This window comes from Cydia pomonella, chromosome 15 (genome assembly GCF_033807575.1).
Source record: "Cydia pomonella isolate Wapato2018A chromosome 15, ilCydPomo1, whole genome shotgun sequence".
In the NCBI taxonomy this organism is placed as follows: domain Eukaryota; kingdom Metazoa; phylum Arthropoda; class Insecta; order Lepidoptera; family Tortricidae; genus Cydia; species Cydia pomonella.
In genome coordinates, this window is record NC_084717.1 from 1,653,870 (window position 1) to 1,676,774 (window position 22,905).

At 36.6% G+C, this 22,905-nt stretch overlaps 1 protein-coding gene and 1 long non-coding RNA gene across 2 annotated transcripts in view; one reads left to right on the plus strand and one right to left on the minus strand.

Moving 5' to 3' along the window:
• The window catches only part of LOC133525520 (uncharacterized), a 32,042-nt gene extending 13,693 nt beyond the window's left edge, over window positions 1-18,349 (plus strand). The window contains exons 7-8 of the mRNA XM_061861787.1: window positions 1,810-1,980; window positions 16,912-18,349. Of these exons, the coding sequence (XP_061717771.1) occupies window positions 1,810-1,980; window positions 16,912-17,205 (465 nt within the window). The 3' untranslated portion in view covers window positions 17,206-18,349. The remainder of the gene's footprint in view (window positions 1-1,809; window positions 1,981-16,911) is intronic.
• LOC133525524 (uncharacterized) lies at window positions 4,312-8,735 on the minus strand. The gene is made up of 2 exons (XR_009800584.1): window positions 5,275-8,735; window positions 4,312-4,635 (listed from the first exon to the last, which is right to left on the minus strand). It is a non-coding gene; the product is annotated as an uncharacterized LOC133525524 (long non-coding RNA).
• Window positions 18,350-22,905: the final 4,556 nt, after the last annotated feature.

The window sequence follows — 22,905 nt, forward strand, 5'->3', positions numbered from 1 at the left end:
AACGGTCGAAGCTTTCGCCACGCCGAAGCCAAAACTGCATTTTCGGTAGTGTCCGGCTGAAGTTTCGGTTTCGACATGAAATTTTGACGGTTTTGGTCTGACACTATTCTAATAGTGTTTTCGAGTAAATGTTCTATCTTTTGAATATTCGATCTATCCGACTTAGGCGACATTCAGATAACAACACTGTAATATATTTATTGTGACGGAGGAATAAGTAACACACGTAAGCTGGTTGTAAGACTGATCTTTATTCATCTACCCACACATATGGAAGTATATATACTTATTAGAAAATAAACTATTCTATTCTATTCTATATATGACAGATGCTGCAGTAACATTACTGTTGCAGCCTTGCGACTATAGTGTTGGGTGATATTACTGGCGATTTCCTTAATAAATTGCGATGTTGCCATTTTCGTATCGGTTAAAAGCTCAATCGCAACTCATTTTATTAAGGAGATTGACAGTAATACCGCAAGGTTCACCCACACATATGGAAGCAGATTTGGCCGAATCGTTAATGAAATTAAAAATTATTGGCCATATAAGTTGAACCGTAAACTGTAACCGTCCGTTGCGGTTACGGTTCAATTTATAATGGTTAAATGTTAATTGCAATTAACGTTCGGCCAACACACTATGTCTTAGTGAGAGCGTTTAAGGAAGTAAGTGTTCATCTCTACATTGTTTGTACCTAACAATGTAACCTATTATCCTGTCGCATACTTCTGTTGTTTCTCCAATATAAAGAAAAAAAAAACACTGTATGGAATGCTTCTTCATTCGTCATCTGAATTTACCTAATTACGAGTAAATGTGAAATATGACGTTCGGATATCAACTGCAGCTGCATTACTGTTGCGGTTTCGTTGTTGCCGCTGTATCTGTCAATTTCCTTGATAATGAATGACGTTCGCCGCCACGTTACTGCCGCGTTTATGACGTTCATTCCGTCACTCATTTAATCAATTTTACAAGTAGCGGCTGGGTTGTCGTAGGTTCAAGATGGCGAGGACGTCTCGAGATTATTTTTTTGTGTTTTGCTCATTAACGTTGTTTAAAGTGTAATATTGATAGCTTATTATGCAGTGAACTATCGTGGAAGTGTGCAGCTATTGATAACCAACCCGGCAATCCATCGTGGCTCTACCAGCACACTCAAAATTTACTACGACACTTGACATATTCAATATCATCATACAATTGATGGAGGCCATATTTTGACGACCAGTTTGGCCTAGTGGGTAGTGACCCTGCCTACGAAGCTGATGGTCCCGGGTTCAAATCCTGGTAAGGGCATTTATTCGGGTGATGAGCATGGATATTTGTTCCTGAGTCATGGGTGTTTTCTATGTATTTAAGTATTTATAAATATTTATATATTATATATATCGTTGTCTAAGTACCCTCAATACAAGCCTTATTGAGCTTACTGTGGGACTTAGTCAATTTGAGTAACGTAACTTACTCATATGTATAAATTATTATAATTCTTTTTCGTCTTCTTTATGATGTATTTTTTTTTTTATAGTGAATATGTAATATGTGGCAATAAATATTTCATATTCTTATTCTATTCTATTCCTTGCCTCTACCTTCCATACCATAAACCTTAAGTACAATTTCTTCAATAAAAACGACGACATTGTACTCGCGGCTTATCATCAGATACTCTTAGGTATAGTCATATCCTGTTTCATGTTTGTTGAAACTAAGTTTTTTTCTATAAAAAGGATCGCCACTTGATCTGCCTATCCAAAATTGAGGTTTACTTATAACCATCTCCTAAATACTTCCTTCCAGGTGGGAGAGCTATTGATTAAAGGGCCAAATGTCATGAAGGGATACAAGGACAATCCTGAAGGCAACAGCCAGGTGTTTGCAGAAGATGGCTGGCTCCGGACTGGAGATCTTGCTTCCATTGACGAGACGGGCCGAGTCATCATCGCTGATAGATTGAAAGAACTAATTAAGGTAGCACAAAGGAATATTGTATTTATATTATAATAATAATAATTCAGCCTATATACGTCCCACTGCTCGGGCTATAGTCCCCACGCTAGCCCAATGCGGATTGGGGACTTCACATACACCTTTGAATTTCATCGCAGATGTATGCAGGTTTCCTCACGATGTTTTCCTTCACCGAAAAGCTAGTGGTAAATATTATTGTATTTATATTAGTACAATATATTTTTTTGGTAAAGGATGTAGCTGGATAGCCTTTCAATATCAAATACATTTGGAGAAAAAAGGTTGTATGAATGCCGTGAGGTTCTAGAAGTACGGGGTTAAAAAATTGTATCAAGTAGTTTATCCTCACAGGACATCATCTAGTAATAGTTTCGAACTTTAAGCGTTGGGGGAATTTTTGAAAGATTACACCTACTCCTGCTACACCCTTTTTATGTTAATTTACTCAGAATCAACAAATTGAAAGAGGCCTTTACCCAATAAAGTGGGGATCCTATCAACTTTTAGTTTGAAAAAAAAAAACATAAAATTAAGTTGAAATATACTAACCATAATAAAGGAGAATGGGCAATTTGTCCCATGGATGTATACTGTTGAGACATATCTCGTTTGAAAGGGTTTACTCTTAGCATTATTTTATTGTATGACACCAACTTTGGATAACGTGCAGGGACTGAGCAATTTAAAAAAAAAAGTGGCGAATATAAACTGTTGTTTTACAAAGTACTTGTTATGTAGCCGGTTGTTAGGTGTTTTGTATGAAAGAATATGAGAAATTCTAGATTTCTGTTTACCACTACTTACGTTTAAGTACGTACAGGGCTGGAATTAGTTGATATAACATATGCTTGAATTAAAAATACTGCTATTAAACACTGAAACTTGCTTGTATACTCAAGCCATATATCTCATTTAAAAGACATTTTTATAAGGTATTTTAATATATATATACTTGCACTCAAATGCTTGCAGGGGCGGTAATAAAACGAGTTTTTTCGTTAATTAATTGTGGTAAATGCCGCTTTGTTTGTTCTACCTGGCACTAGATGGAGCCTTGGTAGCAGTTTGGGTAATTTTTACTATTGGTATATACAATTGAGTCATATCCTATTTGGAAGGTCTTCAATTAAGCATTAATTACTTATATGACACCAAAGACCGAAAGTGTCCAGGGAAGATGATATTAACAATTTTGATCATGCGCTGCGGCGTAAACTGGAACTAAAAAATGTCATTCATATAGAGTTACTTTTGTAACCATTTACATCACTTTGCATGCCTGAAATATAATGAAAAAGTAATTTATATATATTTTTAAATTATTACCGCTCAATAAATGGCACTAAACTACTTAATTATGATTTTTCAAATCCTCTCTAGTACTGACATCTTGCGTGCAATAGGAGAACCGAATGAGCGGCAAATGCTGGATCCGTATAGTCGCTTATAAACGCTAAAAAATGTCACCGAAGAATAAGTTTGTTTAATTCGGAACTTTGACAATAAAACGAGTGGTTACCTTGAACTAGTAAGTTTCGTCTATTTATCTCTCTTGCTCTTACATATTCGAGTGATAAAGGTAGAAAAAGCATTACATTTTTAAAGTTCGCGTTATGTCCCGCTAGAAACGTTATATAAACTTATTATTAAACATGAAATAAGATTCCTAAGCAATAAGTAGGTAAGTAAATGTATTTATGGAGTAGTTGGAGTACCATAATTAGCAGCAAGAAAATAAATCTAAGTTTATATGTTACGATAAAATAAATCGTAAAAAGGTACTATGTACATACTTGTTTTGTTTCTCTGCAGGAAAATTGTGTAAAAGTGAAACATTTGAGATTGCGTCGCGGTTCAAAGCAACGTTCCTTTCGTTTGCCATATGAAGCAGGCCATAAGTTCTCATGTAAGTGAATTGTCAAATTCTTAGTCAGAATAAAGAATCTTAAACCTAAAATTAACGCAGTGAATACATTACAAGCATCAGCGACTCTAACTGCTTGCCAAGCTAAGATAGTAGCTGTATTTTGTTCCATTATATATACATATGAAATAAAAACTTTTGAATACATTTAACACCTTTATTTCATATAAATTGAAAAATAACTGACGGCATACATTTTCTTCACGGTCGCACAAATATTAGCAGGATGAGTCGACAAGTTAATTTAAAGCAAGCATTGGTGAATAGGTGCATCCAGATCCAGATAAGAGAATGCATGGTTATTGCGCCAATCTCGGACCATTTGCGATTGGTTTGCTAAGGGCACCGCTAGCTGGTGCGGATGCACAGAGCACTTATACATACCTTATTAAATAAAAACTTTTGAATACATTTAACATCTTTATTTCATATAAATTGAAAAATAAGTGACGGCATAGATTTTCTTCACGGTCGCACAAATATTATCAGGACGAGTCGACAAGTTACTTTAAAGCAAGCATTGGTGAATAGGTGCATCCAGATCCAGATAAGGGAATGCATGGCCAATCTCAGACCATTTGCGATTAGTTTGCTAGCTGGAGCGGGTTAACGAAAAACAGTAACTGGCGACGCTAACTGGCGCGGACGCATGCGACGAATTTTACCTACAAAGGCACCCGCGCGCGTGCACCCGCTCCGTGCACTCGCGCCAGCTAGCAAACGCCCTTAACCTTTTGAACGCCAAGAATACCTTAAGGCGTCGTAACTAGACATGATTTAAGGACCATGAACACATTAATGATTATAGCTGTTATAATCGCTGTCAAAGTCCCTAATGTAATACTCATGCACTTTCAAGCTCACTTGCGCCCGTGACCTTGGCATGTGAGTAACGTTTTTGTTATGGCGTTCAAAGGGTAAAGTATCAATGTCGTAATGCGTCGCTAGCGCGTTATTTTCGAATCGCACCCGTGCTCCCGTGTTGGACTGCACACGCGGTGTACACTTCTTGTTATTGTAACCGTTTGTGCGCCTAGATAACACAAGTACACATACACAACTCGCAAAATGCTCGCGTGCTCTTGTTTATATGTAAAGTACGTCTTCTAGGGCCGCGGATTGGACCCACGCGACCGGCGGGGCGGTGAGCGGCATACATTGGTCGCAATTCAAGCTGTAAAGCTAGTGCAGTGCATGAGGGACGCGCGGCTTTCTCTCACCACATCTTTAGGTGTTCTTGCCGTTCAAAAGGCTAAAAGCACCTAATGAGGGGGCTTTACATTAGCTAGATGCCTTCCCACACGCCGATCCGGTGTACAGGCTAAGGAAATCGCTATGTAGGCCAATTCGAAAGTGCAACTGACATTAACCCTTTACCAGGCCAAGGGATATATTTCACCCACATCTTATATCGGTTACCGTAGTCAGGTTTTAACTCCAAACCACCTACAAAATATTTTGTCAATCCCTGAAAATATTATTTTATGATCTTCATTCACAACACGCTTCTAAATTGCGTAATATATCTTTGGCAGCCGTTTAAATTCACTTGAACGCTAATTTCAGTAAACTACGGAGAAATTCGAACACTTTTCATAATTTCTATGAAACAGAAGTACATAGGTCGAACAATTTTTTGATATTTTGTAGATTTTGAGTGTTGAAAGCTAATGTAATCGGAAACATTGATAAATATTCATGCATTATTGTGTATGACCAGAATTAGGATGTGGGTTGACATTATCCCATGGCCTTATTAGAGTTTAACTGTGTGGGAGCTATATTTCCCATGGCCCGGTAAATTGTCTTGTCATGTCATAAAAACTCACGTAAGTAAGTGATTTTTTTTCAGTGATTGATATAATGTTTCGTAGGAGATTTGGAGTTAAACCTTGACTATTATAACCGATATAAGATGTGGGTGGAATATATCCCTTGGCCTGATCAAGAATATAATAAGACAAAATCTAGTATGACAGTTCATTACTTAGACAGGCGATGGGATAACCTTAACCCACATTTTTATTTCTGGTTTAAAGGAAGATCTCCGACGTTCATAAATACATTTTTTACAAGGCGTTCAATACGGTTGCAACAGCATATAAAGTACGTATTAAGACATGCTGGTTCTTCGGGGCCTGGTAAAGGGTTAAACCAATTTTAGAATAATATTGGAATGATACCAGTTAGCTGTCATTCGTGCGTTCATTTCGCACTTATACGCATGTATTTGTGCGAGCGAGACGCCCGCAACTAACTGATATGATTCCAATATTACTCTAATATCGGTGTGCACGCCCCTTTTTATTCATAAGCAAGGTAAGATTGAACCACTATAGAAGGCAGCGAAGAGGCCGGCAATGGAACTGGTAGCGTTTGATGGAGACAATCAGTTTTCTGTCAAATGCAAGTTCAAATTGGCCTGACTGTCTCACTCACACACCGGAGTAGCGTTTCATATAAGCGTACTTTGTTATATCCAATCGACCCGCTCTATTCGGTAGGTTTCATTATCTCGATCCATCAGTTAAGTAACAATCTCTTCAATCTGGTGGATCGAGATGGTGGATCCTACTGGACAGATGGAACCTATGGATAGGAAAACGTTATGCTCAACAATTTGGTAGCAGAAGCGATGTGATTTTTTAAAATCGCGACTGTGTCATTGACATAATATATCTGAGGACGGGCCTTACGGGCAATAAGAATGGGGCCAGTACAGCGGTGTTACGCACACGAGTTTGAGCCAAACGTGCAGTCTAACGTCACAAGTACCACAACGTGATTGGTTGATGAGTTCGCATTACGCACGCGATTGATCGCATCTAGCTGCGTTAGACAGCACGATTGGCTCGAATTTGTGAATGACACAACTGAACTAGCACTATCCTTATTGCCCCTAAGGTCGGTCCTTAGATATATGGTAAGCGTCAGGATGGCGGTGGACCTCAGCGAATTTCAAAGAAATATTTATAAACATATTGTACAGTCAGCGTCAAATACTTTGTAGCAGTCAAAGTGGCCAAATAGTTCGGTACACCATACTAAATATATGGTGTACCGAACTATTTGGTTACTTTGGTTGCTACAAAGTATTTGACGTTGACTGTACCTTCTGTGTACCTCAGTGTACCTTTAATAGAAACCAGTGTACCTTTCCCCAAAACGAGATATTTTACAAAACGGTCCACCCGCCAACCTGACGGCAGGATGGCGGGTGGACCTATGAAATCTTGCATTATACCGCACTAAAAGTATGCAGCTATATTGTGCATGAGCTTAGCCTACCTTGTTTTGGGGAGAGGTACACCGGTTTCTATTTCTATTTACAGAGGTACACTGAAGGTACAGTCACCATCATATATATCGGAGCGGCCAAGGTACCCACGAATATCTGAACATGCCTCTACTGTCAAGAGGTTAGAGTGCGTGTTTAGAGATCTTTGAGCACCTCGGCCACTCCGATATATCTGGTGGCGACTGTACCATATAACTGCATACTTTTAGTGCGGTATAATGCAAGATTTCATAGGTCCAACCGCAATCCTGACGTCAGAATGGCGGGTGGACTTTTTCTTAAATATCTCGTTTTGGGTTAGGTACACAGAAGGTACAGTATGTTTATAAATACTTACTTACTGCTATGGCGCAGCGACCCGAAGTGGATCTTGGCCTCCGACACCAAAGACCGCCACGCTTCTCTGTCCCAAACCGTTTCCATCTAGTCGACGGCGCCGAGTTCGCTAAGGTCTTTTTGCATTTCGTCTCTCCAGCGGGACCTACCTAGGACGTCTAGACGGTCTTCGGCCATTTGGAACTTCAGAGTACGCCCTCCAGGCTGCACGATCCTCACCCATCTGAACTACGTGCCCGAGTCTGGCAGCGCGAAAAATCCTAGGACTCACACGTGGAGAGGATGGAACCTGGAGACTCCACAGGAATCAGGAGATTGAAGATCTGGTGTCCGAGCCGAACGTCATTGGATGTTTATAAATATTTCTTTGAAATTCGCTGAGGTCCACCCGCCATCTAGACGCCAGATGTCAATGCCGAGTGCGACCGCCCTTAAAGGGGTGTATTATCTCTAGTCTCTCGAATATGTTCTCCTGGTGGGTCCACGGGGTTTATTTTAAGTGTTATCATTATCATAAACAGTGTTCACCAGCGGGTCTACGGGTACCTAATTATTTTTACCATATTTTTCATGGTCGATGAACACGATTCTATTTTGAAAACGTTGCCCGCGTAGCTACTTCAGTCTTAGGCGGTATATACTCTACACCACGTTCACAAAAGATTGATATTTTAGGTAGAAACTCACATTTCGCAATATTTGTCCATAGTAAATACTAATTCAAAAACTACTGTAGGACCTAAAATCTTCTGTGATAGTAATGTAGAAATAAATACTGTTGACAGGCGGTCAACGGTATTTAGTACAATAATTACACTAAAACAATTCGTATAGAATACAGAACCTATGAATAATATATATCTAGAGAATCTAACTTTAATGCAATAATATAATTGAACAAAAGAAATACATTAGTTCGAGTAGTACGATCAACCTATATGTCTATTTTTAATAGTCTTAATGTTCGTGTATCGGTTCTGTATTCTATGGCCATTAATTATGCTTTATTTTTCAACTTTCTTTGACTACACACAAGTACACATTATATTTGCTTTTTTCTTGAACTTTATCTTGCCCATGTTCGATTCTTCTTATGTCGATGCATCCTCATTATTTCCGTATGGTTTCTGAAAATACAATAACAGTTTTTGTATTGTTTTCTAATACCTATGTTTGAAGTAGGTTTCCTATTTTTAAGAGAAGTTTTTTTTTTTCATGTAAGTACCGTCAAGTGGGGTAAATTAGAACAGATGGGATACCTATCGACAATTATGTCAATAAACAGTTTTACGTTCCATCAAGAATTGAGAGGTTGCCTCAATTCCTCATGGAAACCATGATGTAAGCTAGACCTTTACACAAATATTCTTTAAACCTCGTTAAGCAAGTAGCTTCTTTACAAACATAACAAAGAAGACAAATCGTCTAGCGTGAAATACCCATCGTTAAAGAGTTCTTTTCTGGTCCTGATCAGAAGTTCCACTTCTTCAAATAGCACTTTTTTGAATGGCAATACCTGGTCTGTTGATGAAACTAAAAAACGCCTATGAGATTTGGGAAGTTCCCTTAATTCCTCGTGGTTTTGTCAAAAGGACCATCTTGGAACTATATACCCACTTTCAAACAATAACTAATTTTCAACATTGGTTCAGAAATGACGAAGATCTTACTTAACATATATACAAAAAAAAAGTTTTTGAAGTCGGTTAAAAAGTAGTATCTTTACAATACTTCCGTCCGTTTACTAAGAAGGGATGACTACTACAATTTGCTTACTAAGTAAGTACTTACTTGCTATTAGTATCAGATTGGAGTCGACTCGAGAGTCGATAAAATGGGCGTCGCTACCCTTTCCGGGTGGGGGGGATTTCACCGCATGAAAAAGAGACACATATAGTGAGTTCTTACTGTTCTACCAAACTACATATATAAAGTAGTCGTACTTTTTGAGTCAAATTAGTTTCATTCTAAAGGTGCGACGTAATGGCCTGAAGCCCGCTCTTAGCATACCTAGTTATACTATTTGATGGATATTGGTGTCAATTTATAATACGTTTAATTATTCATTGTCTTTACCTAATTATCTTAACCTATACATTTATAACAATAACTTTTGCAAGACGATAAGATTTTTTATTCACAATAACTTGTCCGTATTCGAACTGTCTGGCTACCCGGCTAGCCGTGGCTGTGTACCCGGATTTTATACTCTGAAACTGGAACTAGTGACAGATAAGAGTCGATTGATGTTTTTTTAAAGATACTTATACTTAAATAGAATTACTTACCTATGTTTAATTAAAAGAAAGACTACTTATACATAATAATCCTTACAGTTTTAACCTATTTAACCTACCTACCTACCTACTTTTAATAGTAGCAGTTCGGTTCACTTAGTAGAAATACCTGTTCTAAGAATAATGGAAAAGAAAGGAGAGTAATAAAAATAAAGAATCTGGAAGTTGTTGAGGTGTTCCGTTCTTCATCAGCAATTCTACTTCATCAAATGTCACTTTATTGAGTAAAAATGCTTGTAATATTGATGAAAATCCTAAAATGACTATATGTATGCCTATCCTATACAATATGAGAAGCTCCTTCGGTTTCTCGTAGAACCTATCATCAGAACTGGACCTTGACACAAATGTTCCTTAAAAGCCTTACATGCTATAAACGAAATAAAATAAAAAAAACGCCTAAGGTAAAATACTTGTCGTTGAAGAGTTCCATTTTGCTCAATATCAGCAGTTTCACTTCATCAAATGTCACTTGTTCAAATAAAAAAAAACTTGATATGTTGACGAAAATCCTCAATTCCTCCCAATTGAGAATTCAAATCGATTTAAAATCCTCAATTCCTCATTGAATCCATCATCATAACTGGACCTTGACACAAATGTTTCCTAAGAACCTAGCTTGCTACAAACTTAACAAAGAATAAGAATCGCGCGCGTTGAAGAGTTCCGTTCTGGTCAATATCACTAACTTGTTTAAATAAAAATGCTTGATATGTTGACGAGAATCCAAACATTACTGTATGTATTGTATGCCTATAAGATTTGAGGAATTTCTTCGATTTCTCATGGAACCCATCCTCAGAACTAGACCTTATGACACAAAGGTCTTCAAGAACTTTACTTGCTACAAAATAAACAAATAAAACATATCGCGCGCGAATTGGCGAGTTCCATTTTGGCCAGCATCAGCTGTTGCATTTCGTCAAATGTCACTTTTTAATAAAAATGCTTGATATGTAAATAAAAATCCAGAAATTATAAGATGTCAGGTATTCCCTCGATTATTTATGAAACCCATCATCAGAACTGAACATTGATATAAATACACCTTAAGAACGTTACTCGCTACAAGCTTAATAAAGAATACTAAACGCGTGCGTTGAAAAGTTCCGTTCTGGACAACATCAGCAGTTCCACTTGATCAAATATAACTTTTTTTTAATAAAACACCTAGAGATATTGATGAAAAAAAAAGACTATATGTATTTCTATAAGGTTTGAGGTGTCCATCATCAGACCTAGACACTAGACACTGGTGTCTAGCACAGATATTTCTTAAGAACCTTACTTTCTACAAACTTAAAAGTTCCGAGGAATTGTTCGGATTAATCTCTGCCGCCTCTTTCCGTCACCGCTTTACGCTACATCATTTATATCTTCACCAATTAGATGGTTGGCAATCCTCAACTGTGCATACAGCTAAACTATGAAATGATCTGTCGCATGCGGTATTTCCGGCCCAATACGATCTTTAAAACTTTAAGGCAAGAGCGTATTCCTATTTTAAATGCCGGCACCGCACTTACAATCCCTATGGTGTAACAGATGTCCATGGCCAGCGGTAATTGCTTACCATCAGTTGATTCGTCTGCTAGTTTGCCTCTTATATCACAACAAACAAAAAAAGAAAAAATCTCACGCGTTGAAGAGTTCCGTTTTAGTCAACATCACTAGTTCCACTTCATCAAATGCCACTAATGTGAATGAAAAAAGCTAAAGATATTGATGAAAATCCAAAATGACTATATGCCTATAAGAATTAAGGAGAATGAGGAGTTCCCTCGCTTTCTCATGAAACACATCATCAGAACTGTACTTCGACAAAAATGTTTCTTGAGAACCTTACTCGCTACAAACTTAACAACGAAGAAAAATTGCGCGCGCTGGAGTTCCGTTTTGGTCAACATCAGTAGTTCCACATCATCAAATGTCACTTTTGTGAATAAAACTTGATAATATGTATAACATTTAAGAAATTCCCTCGATTCTTCATGGGACCCATCATCAGACCTTTACCTTGACACAAATGTTCCTAAAAACCTTAGTACTTAAAACTTACTTGCTACAAACTTAACTAATAAAACAAATCGCGCGCGAGTTGGCGAGTTCCACTCTGGTCAACATCAGCTGTTACTTTTAGTCAAATGACACTTTTTTTAATAATAATGCTTGATATGTAAATAAAATCCCAGAAATTATTACATGTATGCCTATAAGATTTTAGGAATTCCCTCGATTGTTCATGAAGCCCATCATCAGAACTGTACTTTGACAAAAATGTTTCTTAAGAACCTTACTTGCTACAAACTTAACGAAGAAAAATTGCACGCGTTGGAGTTCCGTTCTGGTCAACATCAGTAGTTCCACATCATCAAATGTCACTTTTGTGAATAAAAGTAGATAATAATTATGTTGATGAAAATCCAATAAGAACTACATATATGCCTATAGCATTTAAGAAATTCCCTCGATTCTTCATGGGACCCATCATCAGAGCTTTACCTTGACACAAATGTTCCTAAAAACCTTAGTACTTAAAACTTCCTTGCTACAAACTTAACTAATAAAACAAATCGCGCGCGAGTTGGCGAGTTCCATTCTGGCCAACATCAGCTGTTACACTTAGTCAAATGACAATTTTTTAATAAAATGCTTGATATGTAAATAAAATCCCAGAAATTATTACATGTATGCCTATAAGATTTTAGGAATTCCCTCGATTGTTCATGAAACCCATCATCAGAACTGTACTTTGACAAAAATGTTTCTTAAGAATCTTACTTGCTACAAACTTAACGAAGAAAAATTGCACGCGTTGGAGTTCCGTTCTGGTCAACATCAGTAGTTCCACATCATCAAATGTCACTTTTGTGAATAAAAGTTGATAATATGTTGATGAAAATCCAATAAGTACTACATATATGCCTATAGCATTTAAGAAATTCCCTCGATTCTTCATGGGACCCATCATCAGACCTTTACCTTGACACAAATGTTCCTAAAAACCTTAATACTTAAAACTTACTAATAAAACAAATCACGCGCGAGTTGGCGAGTTCCATTCTGGTCAACATCAGCTGTTACTTTTAGTCAAATGACACTTTTTTTAATAATAATGCTTGATATGTAAATAAAATCCCAGAAATTATTACATGTATGCCTAAAAGATTTTAGGAATTCCCTCGATTCTTCATGAAACCCATCATCAGAACTGTACTTTGACAAAAATGTTTCTTAAGAACCTTACTTGCTACAAACTTAACGAAGAAAAATTGCACGCTTTGGAGTTCCGTTCTGGTCAACATCAGTAGTTCCACATCATCAAATGTCACTTTTGTGAATAAAAGTTGATAATATGTTGATGAAAATCCAATAAGTACTACATATATGCCTATAGCATTTAAGAAATTCCCTCGATTCTTCATGGGACCCATCATCAGACCTTTACCTTGACACAAATGTTCCTAAAAACCTTAATACTTAAAACTTACTTGCTACAAACTTAACTAATAAAACAAATCGCGCGCGAGTTGGCGAGTTTCATTCTGGTCAACATCAGCTGTTACTTCTAGTCAAATGACACTTTTTTTAATAATAATGCTTGATATGTAAATAAAATCCCAGAAATTATTACATGTATGCCTAAAAGATTTTAGGAATTCTCTCGATTCTTCATGAAACCCATCATCAGAACTGGACATTGATGTATTAAGTACACCTTAAGAACCTTACTCACTACAAGCTTAATAAAGAATACAAAACGTGTGCGTTGAAAAGTTCCGTTCTGGAACACATCAGCAGTTTCACTTGATTAAATGTAGCTTTTTTTTAAATAAAACGCCTAAGGATATTGATGTAAATCCAAAAAAAACTATATGTATTTCTATAAGGTTTGAGGTATCTATCAGACCTGGATCTAGACACAGATGTTTCTTAACAACCTTACTTTCTACAAACTTATCAGGACAAATCTATTACGGCGAGTGTTCCATCGAATTGCTCGGATTAATCCTTGCCGCCTCTTTTCGTCATCGCTCTACGCTACAACATTTTTATTTTCACCACTTAGATGGTTGGCAGTCCTCAATGTGCATTTCTCTAGAAACTTCCTGCCTCATACAGCTAAACTATGAAATGATCTGTCGCCTGCGGTATTTCCGGACCAATACGACATTTAAAACTTTAAGAAAACAGCGTATTCCAATCTTAAAGGCCAGCACTGAACTTACAACCCCTATGGTTTAGCAGGTGTCCATGGGCGGCGGTAATCGCTTACCATCAGGTGTGACGTCTGCTCGTTTGCCTCTTATATCATAAATAAAAAACAAAGAAGAAAAATCTCGCGCGTTCAAGAGTTCCGTTTTGGTCAACATCAGTAGTTCCACTTCATTAAATGCCACTAGTGGAAATGAAAAAGCTTAAGGTATTGATGAAAATCCAAAATGACTATATGCCTATAAGATTTGAGGTGTTCCCTCGCTTCCTCATGGAACCCATCGTCAGACCTTTACCTTGACACAAAGGTTCCTAAAAACCTTGGTACTTGAAACTTACTAGCTACAAACTTAACAAAGAAGACAAATCACGCGCGTGGAAGAGTTCCGTTTCTGATCAACATCAGCAGTTCCACTTCACCAAATGTACTTACTTACCACCCATTTATTTGAAACAGTACCTAGGTACTCCATTTTGATGCCGCCAGCTTGAAACTTCAATGGCCTCAGTGTCCGATGAACAACTTAAAAATGCTGAAAGTAATAACAATTATAATAAGTTGGGAAGTAGCGACCTTACACACCCGAGTGCTCCTGGGGAGTTCTGTTACCGGACATACAATAATAATAACAATAAATAAATATTATAGGGACATTCTTACACAAATTGACTGAGTCCCACGGCAAGCCGAGAAGGCTTGTTTTGTGGGTACTCATACAACGACATAATAATATATAATATACAAATACTTAAATACATAGAAACATCCATGACTCAGGAACAAATATCTGTGCTCATCACACAAATAAATGCCCGTACCGGGATTCAAACCCAGGATCATCGACTTACTAGGCCAAACCGGTCGTGAAAAAAAGAGCAAAAAAAAAGAAAAAAGAAAGATATGTCAAAAGAAAATGCGATTTGGAAACGTTATTCGCCACTTAAAACACTTTATATATCTGGTTCACAGCATTTATTTGGTGCTGATATAATGCCTGCAATATTACCCAAGTACATTAAAATATGAATGAATTATCATAAATTCAAAAGATGGTCCCTATAACAGTTCATTTTTACATGGAAAAATGGCTTACATGTAAAATGTCTGTCAGACATATTTTTGGAAGTATAGTACAATCATTAACTTAGAAATATAGGTAACATTTCACGAATAAAAATACGGTAACACATATTTTTAATTATTTTTTAACTTATCCTACGCAAAATAGAATTGGAGAAACTGACATAGGGACTATCATTCGACACGACACGTATATTAAAGTATGAATCCGCTCTAAGTCCCCTTACATAGACAGTGGGAAGTAAAATAATTCTTGTTCTGAAAACAATAAAATGTAAAATGATTAGGTAGGACAATCCAAACTTAAGATCAGAAGATCAGAAGATATGAATTTGTTCGACAATACGATAGGAAACTTTTCAGCATTTACATTGGCGCTTTTTTTTTCTGGAATACTATCTAAATTGCACTTTGTATATATGCTACATTTTTTATATAATTTGGAGCCTTTATTTTCCATGGAGTCGAACGCTACATAGCAGCTATACGAGAAAAAATAATACTTTGATCTTACCTACCCCATGAATAGTGAAGATCATCAAGGAGCATACTCTCTGAGATCAATGGAATGGAGTGCCTTTCGATTGGAGAAAATTATAGCGTATTAGAAATATACTATTTTGTAATTACAATGTTGAATATTTTAAATTGCGTGTTTTGACAATTATTGTTGACAATATTACATTCAGAGTCATCTTGACATAACTTTAGAAATCCATAAACTAGTCTATACTTTTTAAAATGATGGAGTAAGACTGACGAGATTACCGCTATGTATAAATGTTTTACGTCAAGTAGAATTTTGCTTTAGAGCGACATCTGGCGTTGAGTAGAAAAGTTATGGCGTAATTAACTACAATTAATTAACTCATTAAATGGTTTTATTTTGGTCCCTGCAACGATTTGACCCCAGTTATATTATACGAAAAATAGCTTATAAAAATACTTTTCACATGATATACATGGCATTTGTATACACTCTTATTTCGCTGTGTATCAAGTAATTTTTAGAATGACGATTTTTTAAAACTGTACATTGTGTCCCTTTAAATACTTTATCATTGGTGTTGATACAAAAAACATAAAGCATTTTTTATATTCTTTCGAATAAAATACGCTAAAACTTTTTATATCCCGCGTATAAGGAAATATAACTGCTTATATGCGCAACTTCTTTTTTTATATAGCTCGGTCCCTGCAAGTGGTCCAAGGTTGGTGCCATACAATAAAATAATACTACGATTAAGAGCTTTAAAACGACATATGTCTCAACAGTATACATCCATGGGACACTCCCCATACAAAAGTGCCCATTGTCCTTTAATTAATAGTATGTACCTAAATGATACCAAGTGTGTAAGTAGTTGATAAGAAAATAAAGAGGCTTTTTATTATTCTTATTATTACTCAGAATCACGAGCTCATTCGATCCTAACGAAGCAGCGTCAACGCCAAGATGTTTTTTTTTTTATGAAATGCCACATTAAAGCGTTGCAATGACGCGACGCAGACGCAACGCGTTAACGCGTAACCGCAAGTAATTATATAAAAGGCTCAATGATCAAAAGGTACCTGCGCTAAAGAAGTCCCGATTCTCAACTTTGCCTACTTTCAAAATTTCATTTTTATAAGAGTAAGTATGTTTAAATTTTGCGTCCATGTTCGCTGTTAACCACGGACTAAACTGCAAGTTCATACCTATTAAACTTAAGAAAATCAAAAAATAAAATAACAATGGGCCTTCTTTGAAAGGTACTTTACTTTCTGTTGTAAATTCCAGGTTAAAGGATATCAAGTACCACCGGCAGAGCTAGAAAACGCGATCAAACAGCATCCTGCAGTTTTCGACGCGTCAGTCATAGGCATTCCTGATTCTTACTCAGGAGAGAAGCCTAAAGCTTTCGTGGTGCTAAAAGAAGCGGCAAATGTGACTGATACTGAAATAATGGACTTTGTAAATAAAAGAGTAGCGCCTTATAAGAAGATAAAAGATTTGTCGTTTATCGAGAGCATACCGAAAAGTCCGTCTGGCAAAGTTTTGAGGCGCGTGTTAAAAGATATGTACAGTAAATAATAATAGCAGCGTGAACTCGGATCCCTTTGTTTGACATAATTATTGAAAGTCATAATTTGGAACCTTTTAAGGAATAGAATCTCCATATACCAAAAAGTGTCCGACAAAAAACCATAAATAGGTGGAGCTACAATACCTAGAATACTTGAAAAAAAAATCTAATCATAGACAGCGCAATTCACTCCGTCAATAACGCCTAGGTTCTTAGCTACTCTAGCGCTACTCTGGAGAGATTTGGCACTATTATTTATAGCTGACAGCTGGACACTTTTGCAAAAGTTCTGCCTATGGAGATTCTATTCCTTGTCTCTACCTTCCATAGTCATAATGTAATGATTGTCAAAGTATCATTAGTCATAATTCTGAAACCGTTAACTTCTCAGGATTTTCGTAAGGTTATCTTATAGATAGGTTAGGTTTTTACTATGGCAATCCTGAAAAGTAACGCGTTTCTGAGAAAAACAAAGTATACTAACGAAAATGCGGACAAATAATACATTATGACTTAAAACTTTATGGGAAAAATAGAGACCCGCGTGAACTAAAGGAATATAAACATTTTTTCACCACACCAGCTGGTAAAGGCTCTATTGATTGTTTAAAAACTAATGAGAAAGTAACATTTTATCCACATGTGGGGCAAAGTAATCAGATGTAAAATTTGAGTTGTTTCCTTATGCTTGCTGGTAGAATTGACTTTTATAAATGATGATTTTGAATGATATTTTTTTATTACTTTCATTTGTATTAGATTTGGTTTGATTTTTTTGGTATTGCATAATTAGTATTTTCCTTGCGTTGATGCGGTGAAAAATGTTGTGTTACATTAGGAGGCAAAGTTTGTTTAACCCTCGTGCCTCTCGCTACCCTACTCGCTACGCTCGTGGTTCAATTTTCGAATCTTTCGCTTGCTCGGGTATCAATATTAGCAGGAGCGGTTAAACAACAACTTTGCCCCATTATGAAACTAATAACTATTGTTTAATGGTGCCAAAAACGGAACAAAAAAAATGAATGATTATTTCTACTTCGACTGACTGGAAGAGATCCCTTATAGGGATAAGTCCGCCTTTGGACATTGTATATATTTTGTCTTTATTGTTTCTAAGCCTGTATTATGTACAATAAAGTGTTTATATACATACATAGGTACTTTATCGTGTAAACCAGCAACTGCAGATAATACTAAAGGTAGTTTTACTCGTAAAATATAGCGGCAGGTATTTAATTGTAATTTACCCATAATGACTGTATTTATAGACTTTGAAGCCTGTAGACAAGAGTGTCCTCTCGATTAGTGCATTAATTATTTGTATATTGAGTAATGGCCTTTTCCTATGTAACGTCTTTTTAGGGTTCCGTAGTCAACTAGGAACCCTTATAGTTTCGCCATGTCCGTCTGTCTGTCTGTCTGTCTGTCTGTCCGAGGCTTTGCTCCGTGGTCGTTAGTGCTAGAAAGCTGAAATTTCGCATGGATATATAAATCAATAAAACCGACAAAGTCGTACAATAAAATCTAAAAAAATATTTTTTTAGGGTACTTCCCCTACACGTAAAGTGGGGGTGAAATTTTTTTTTCGCTTCAGCCCTAGGGTGTGGGGTATCGTTGGAAAGGTCTTTCAAAACTAATAAGGGTTTTCAAGTAACATTTTTTGATAAAGTGAATATATTCGGAGATAATTGCTCCGAAAGAAAAAAAAATTGTGCCCCCCCCCTAACTTTTGAACCATAGGTCCAAAAAATATGAAAAAAATCGTGGAAGTAGAGCTTAAGAAAGACATTAAATGAAAACTATAGCGGACATGATCAGTTTAGCTGTTTTTGAGTTATCGTTAAAAGTTTTCCCTTCATAGTAAAAAGACTTACTTTAATTAGGTACTGATTATGCAAATTTGCCTATTTGTTTAACTCGGGTGAAAGGTACCGTTTCATCCCTTGGTTAACAATTTACTATACTTTAAGCTCCAGTTAAGCTTATTGTGACGGAAGAGTAACTACGGAACCCTACACTGAGCGTGGCCCGACATGCTCTTGGCCGATTTTTATTTTTATGTCACAATCATATGATAGTTCAAGGTATGCATTTTGTTCAATTTTTACTCTTTCTACAATTTTGTACATGGGGAAAAGTGATATGATAATAATTGTAATCGGATAATCATCTGTATATATCCATTATGTATATTGTATTATAATAATGCAATTTACATATAATTATGATAAGGAATTATTTCGACGACCGGTTTGGCCTAGTGGGTAGTGACCCTGCCTACGAAGCTGATGGTCCCGGGTTCAAATCCTGGTAAGGGCATGTATTTGTGTGATGAGCATGGATATTTGTTCCTGAGTCATGGGTGTTTTCTATGTATTTAAGTATTTATAAATATTTATATATTATATATATCGTTGTCTAAGTACCCTCAACACAAGCCTTATTGAGCTTACTGTGGGACTTAGTCAATTTGTGTAATAATGTCCTATAATATTTATTATTATTATCTCTTTATTTATCTTGTGTCTTAGATTAGGCATTTTATAATTATGAATATAAAAGTAAAATACAACAAATCACACAAAAATAATACAAAATACATATAAACACATTATAAAAAACCTAACCTAGGGTGCCGCCAGCAGCGGGGCAGAGCCCAAGCTGCCGGTGGTCAGGGCCGCAGAGAGAGGAACCGGCGGACTATCCGCGCCGTGTCCAAGATCACCGCCTTCTGCATCTGACCCTTGATTCAACCACCTAGCGAGAGTCTCTCAAGGTGTTGGTCGAGACTCTTCGCTATGAGACCATTCGCTGAAACGACTATCGGGACAATGATCGTCGAATCAACATCCCACATGGCGGTTATCTCGTGAGCCAAGTCTAGGTACTTACTGGACTTGTCCTTCTCGGCTTTCACGAGATTCTCATCATGGGGGATGGTGATGTCGACAAGCACGGCCCGGAAGTAGTCTGGCGATATCGAAAATTCTACTAAAACAGTATACCATAATCCAAAGAGCAATCTAGGTTTGCCGGATTATACATCTCTAATTTTGTATAAATCCCTAATACCCATCGTTGTCCACCTTTCAAATTCGAAATCCTAATCCAGAGATACTACTGAACCATCAGTCAATAATTTTGCAAATATTCCGCCCTCTGCTAACGATTCAAGTGATTATACGTTTTAATAAACAGAACTTAAAATAATTGCTTTAAATTACCGGAAATAAGCATGATTCTAAAACTAATAACCTGTTCTAAGAGTGGCATACCTTCCAGTACCGTATCATCATCACACAATGAAATCATTTTCAATTTTAATTATTTTATTTTTGGTTCGTTGTTGTTTTTGCAAATCGTACAGTGTAGATATCCTCTCTGTAGACAACTGTACGAATCCAAAGCCTCCTATTATCCAACCATTGCCCTACAAGCTGGATTTAGAAGTCTACAAGAGTATAAATGGCCGTGCTAGATTAAAAGTAAATCTAACAGTGGAAAAGGATATATCAGGATTGGACAAAGAAGTTTCAATTTTGACAGGAAAGCAAACAAGAGAAAGAGTCCAGTGGATATATCATTTGAGGAAACTGAATTGTTCGAGCGCTTTGATTAAAATTATGTTCCAAAAGTTTGGTGTCCCCATAAAACAGTGTACGCTTCAGAAAGGAACATATTTGATGAAAGATATAGACGTGGATGCTATAGATTCTGCGTTCCCTGGTACGGGTCGGGCTTACGGCCAATATGTTTGTAAGATAACAATATTTTCTAAAAGCAACTCATTTGGGTGTTGGCAAAGTAGTTTTAGTGTACAGCCTGTCAAAAAAACATAATCAGTTTAGTGTTAATTATTATGGTCTGTATCCATAGCGTAAATTTATTCGATAGTGAAACGTGACGTACGCGTATGCGTTAAGTCTCATTTTGTATGGGATTTTGTGTTTCCACAACATACCGCTTGATGCGCTTTTTCTGTCCCATACAAAGTGAGACTTAACGTAAACACGCACGTCACGTCACGCTATCGAATAAATTTACACTAGGGGTTCTTAAAGCGAAACTTATTCGATCAATGATAGAATCAACATTTTTACTTAACTACTGAATTTGAGTCATTTTGAAAATTGTATCCATTCAATATTTAAGGGCATTATTTGGTTGGAATTGCGTAATAAGCGCTGGTGGCCTAGCGGTAAGAGCGTGCGACTTGCAATTGCAATCCGGAGGTCGCGGGTTCAAACCCCGGCTCGTACCAATGAGTTTTTCGGAACTTATGTACGAAATATCATTTGATATTTACCAGTCGCTTTTCGGTGAAGGAAAACATCGTGAGGAAACCGGACTAATCCCAACAAGGCCTAGTTTATCCTCTGGGTTGGAAGGTCTGATGGCAATCGCTTTCGTAAAAACTAGTGCCTACGCCAAATCTTGGGATTAGTTGTCAAGCGGACCCCAGGCTCCCATGAGCCGTGGCAAATGCCGGGAAAACGCGAGGAAGAAGATTTGGTTGGAATTGGTTGTGGGTATTTTAAATTCATGATAAAAAAATAAAATAAAAAGGGGTTAAATGTTTTATTTTTTCGATTTCACCTCCGTCGACGTCGATAATTTGGTAATGAAAAAAATGAAAATGAAAATGAAAAAATATTTATTTTCCTTATAAAGTAAAGGTTTACAATTTGACATAAGTGGTTGGAGCTTCCTTTTAGGTGAATGAACCTGTATCAGGATGCCCCGCTCCTCCATAACATACAGTCTTTTAACTTAGTAGTAGGGAAATATTCCATAAGTACATGAAAGATTTATAGCTATATTTATTATATATATATATATTTGATTTGTGTTCTAGCCTAATTAATATATGTATATATGAGTGAATATACGAATGTATATATATATATATATATACATATATACATTCGTAATATCCATAGATATCTATAGATCCGCTGTCATCGTCAGTTAGTATTGGGACCTGGGATCGATGTCGCCGCAGTTAAAAATTTGTGCATTTCAATTACAATATTGTACGCATAAGCAGGGATCGGAAACCGGTATTTTTTGTATGGGAACGAAAACGGTATTTTTTCGTTCTTTGTTAATTATTCCCTTTCTAATTGGGCAATCTAATAATACGAAGTCGTTATCTAAAAACACAACCGAGTCCTATATTTAGAGTATAAAATAAACCGATATATGTTTATTTCAAAGTTTTTCCAAAAAACCGGTTCCGATCCCTGCGCATAAGGCCTTCTCACGTATAGACAGTGCATTTACACGTGCGATCTTGCGCTCTGGTTAGTACACACATTCGCTAAATTGATTATAATTACCCAGTAAAAACTGTAAGGTAAAAAGTCATATAAATAAAATAAAAATATTATAGGACATTATTACACAAATTGACTAAGTCCCACAGTAAGCTCAATAAGGCTTGTATTGAGGGTACTTAGACAACGATATATATAATATATAAATATGTATAATTACTTAAATACATAGGAAACACCCATGACTCAGGAACAAATATCCATGCTCATCGCACGAATAAATGCCCTTACCACTACCCACCAGGGTCACTACCCACTAGGCCAAACCGGTCGTCAAATATGCAGTGTCAAATAATTGTTTTTGTTTTGTATTTTATGATCCGAACCTCTCGGGACCTCGCTAGATTAATTCGATGATCAGAGGAAATATTT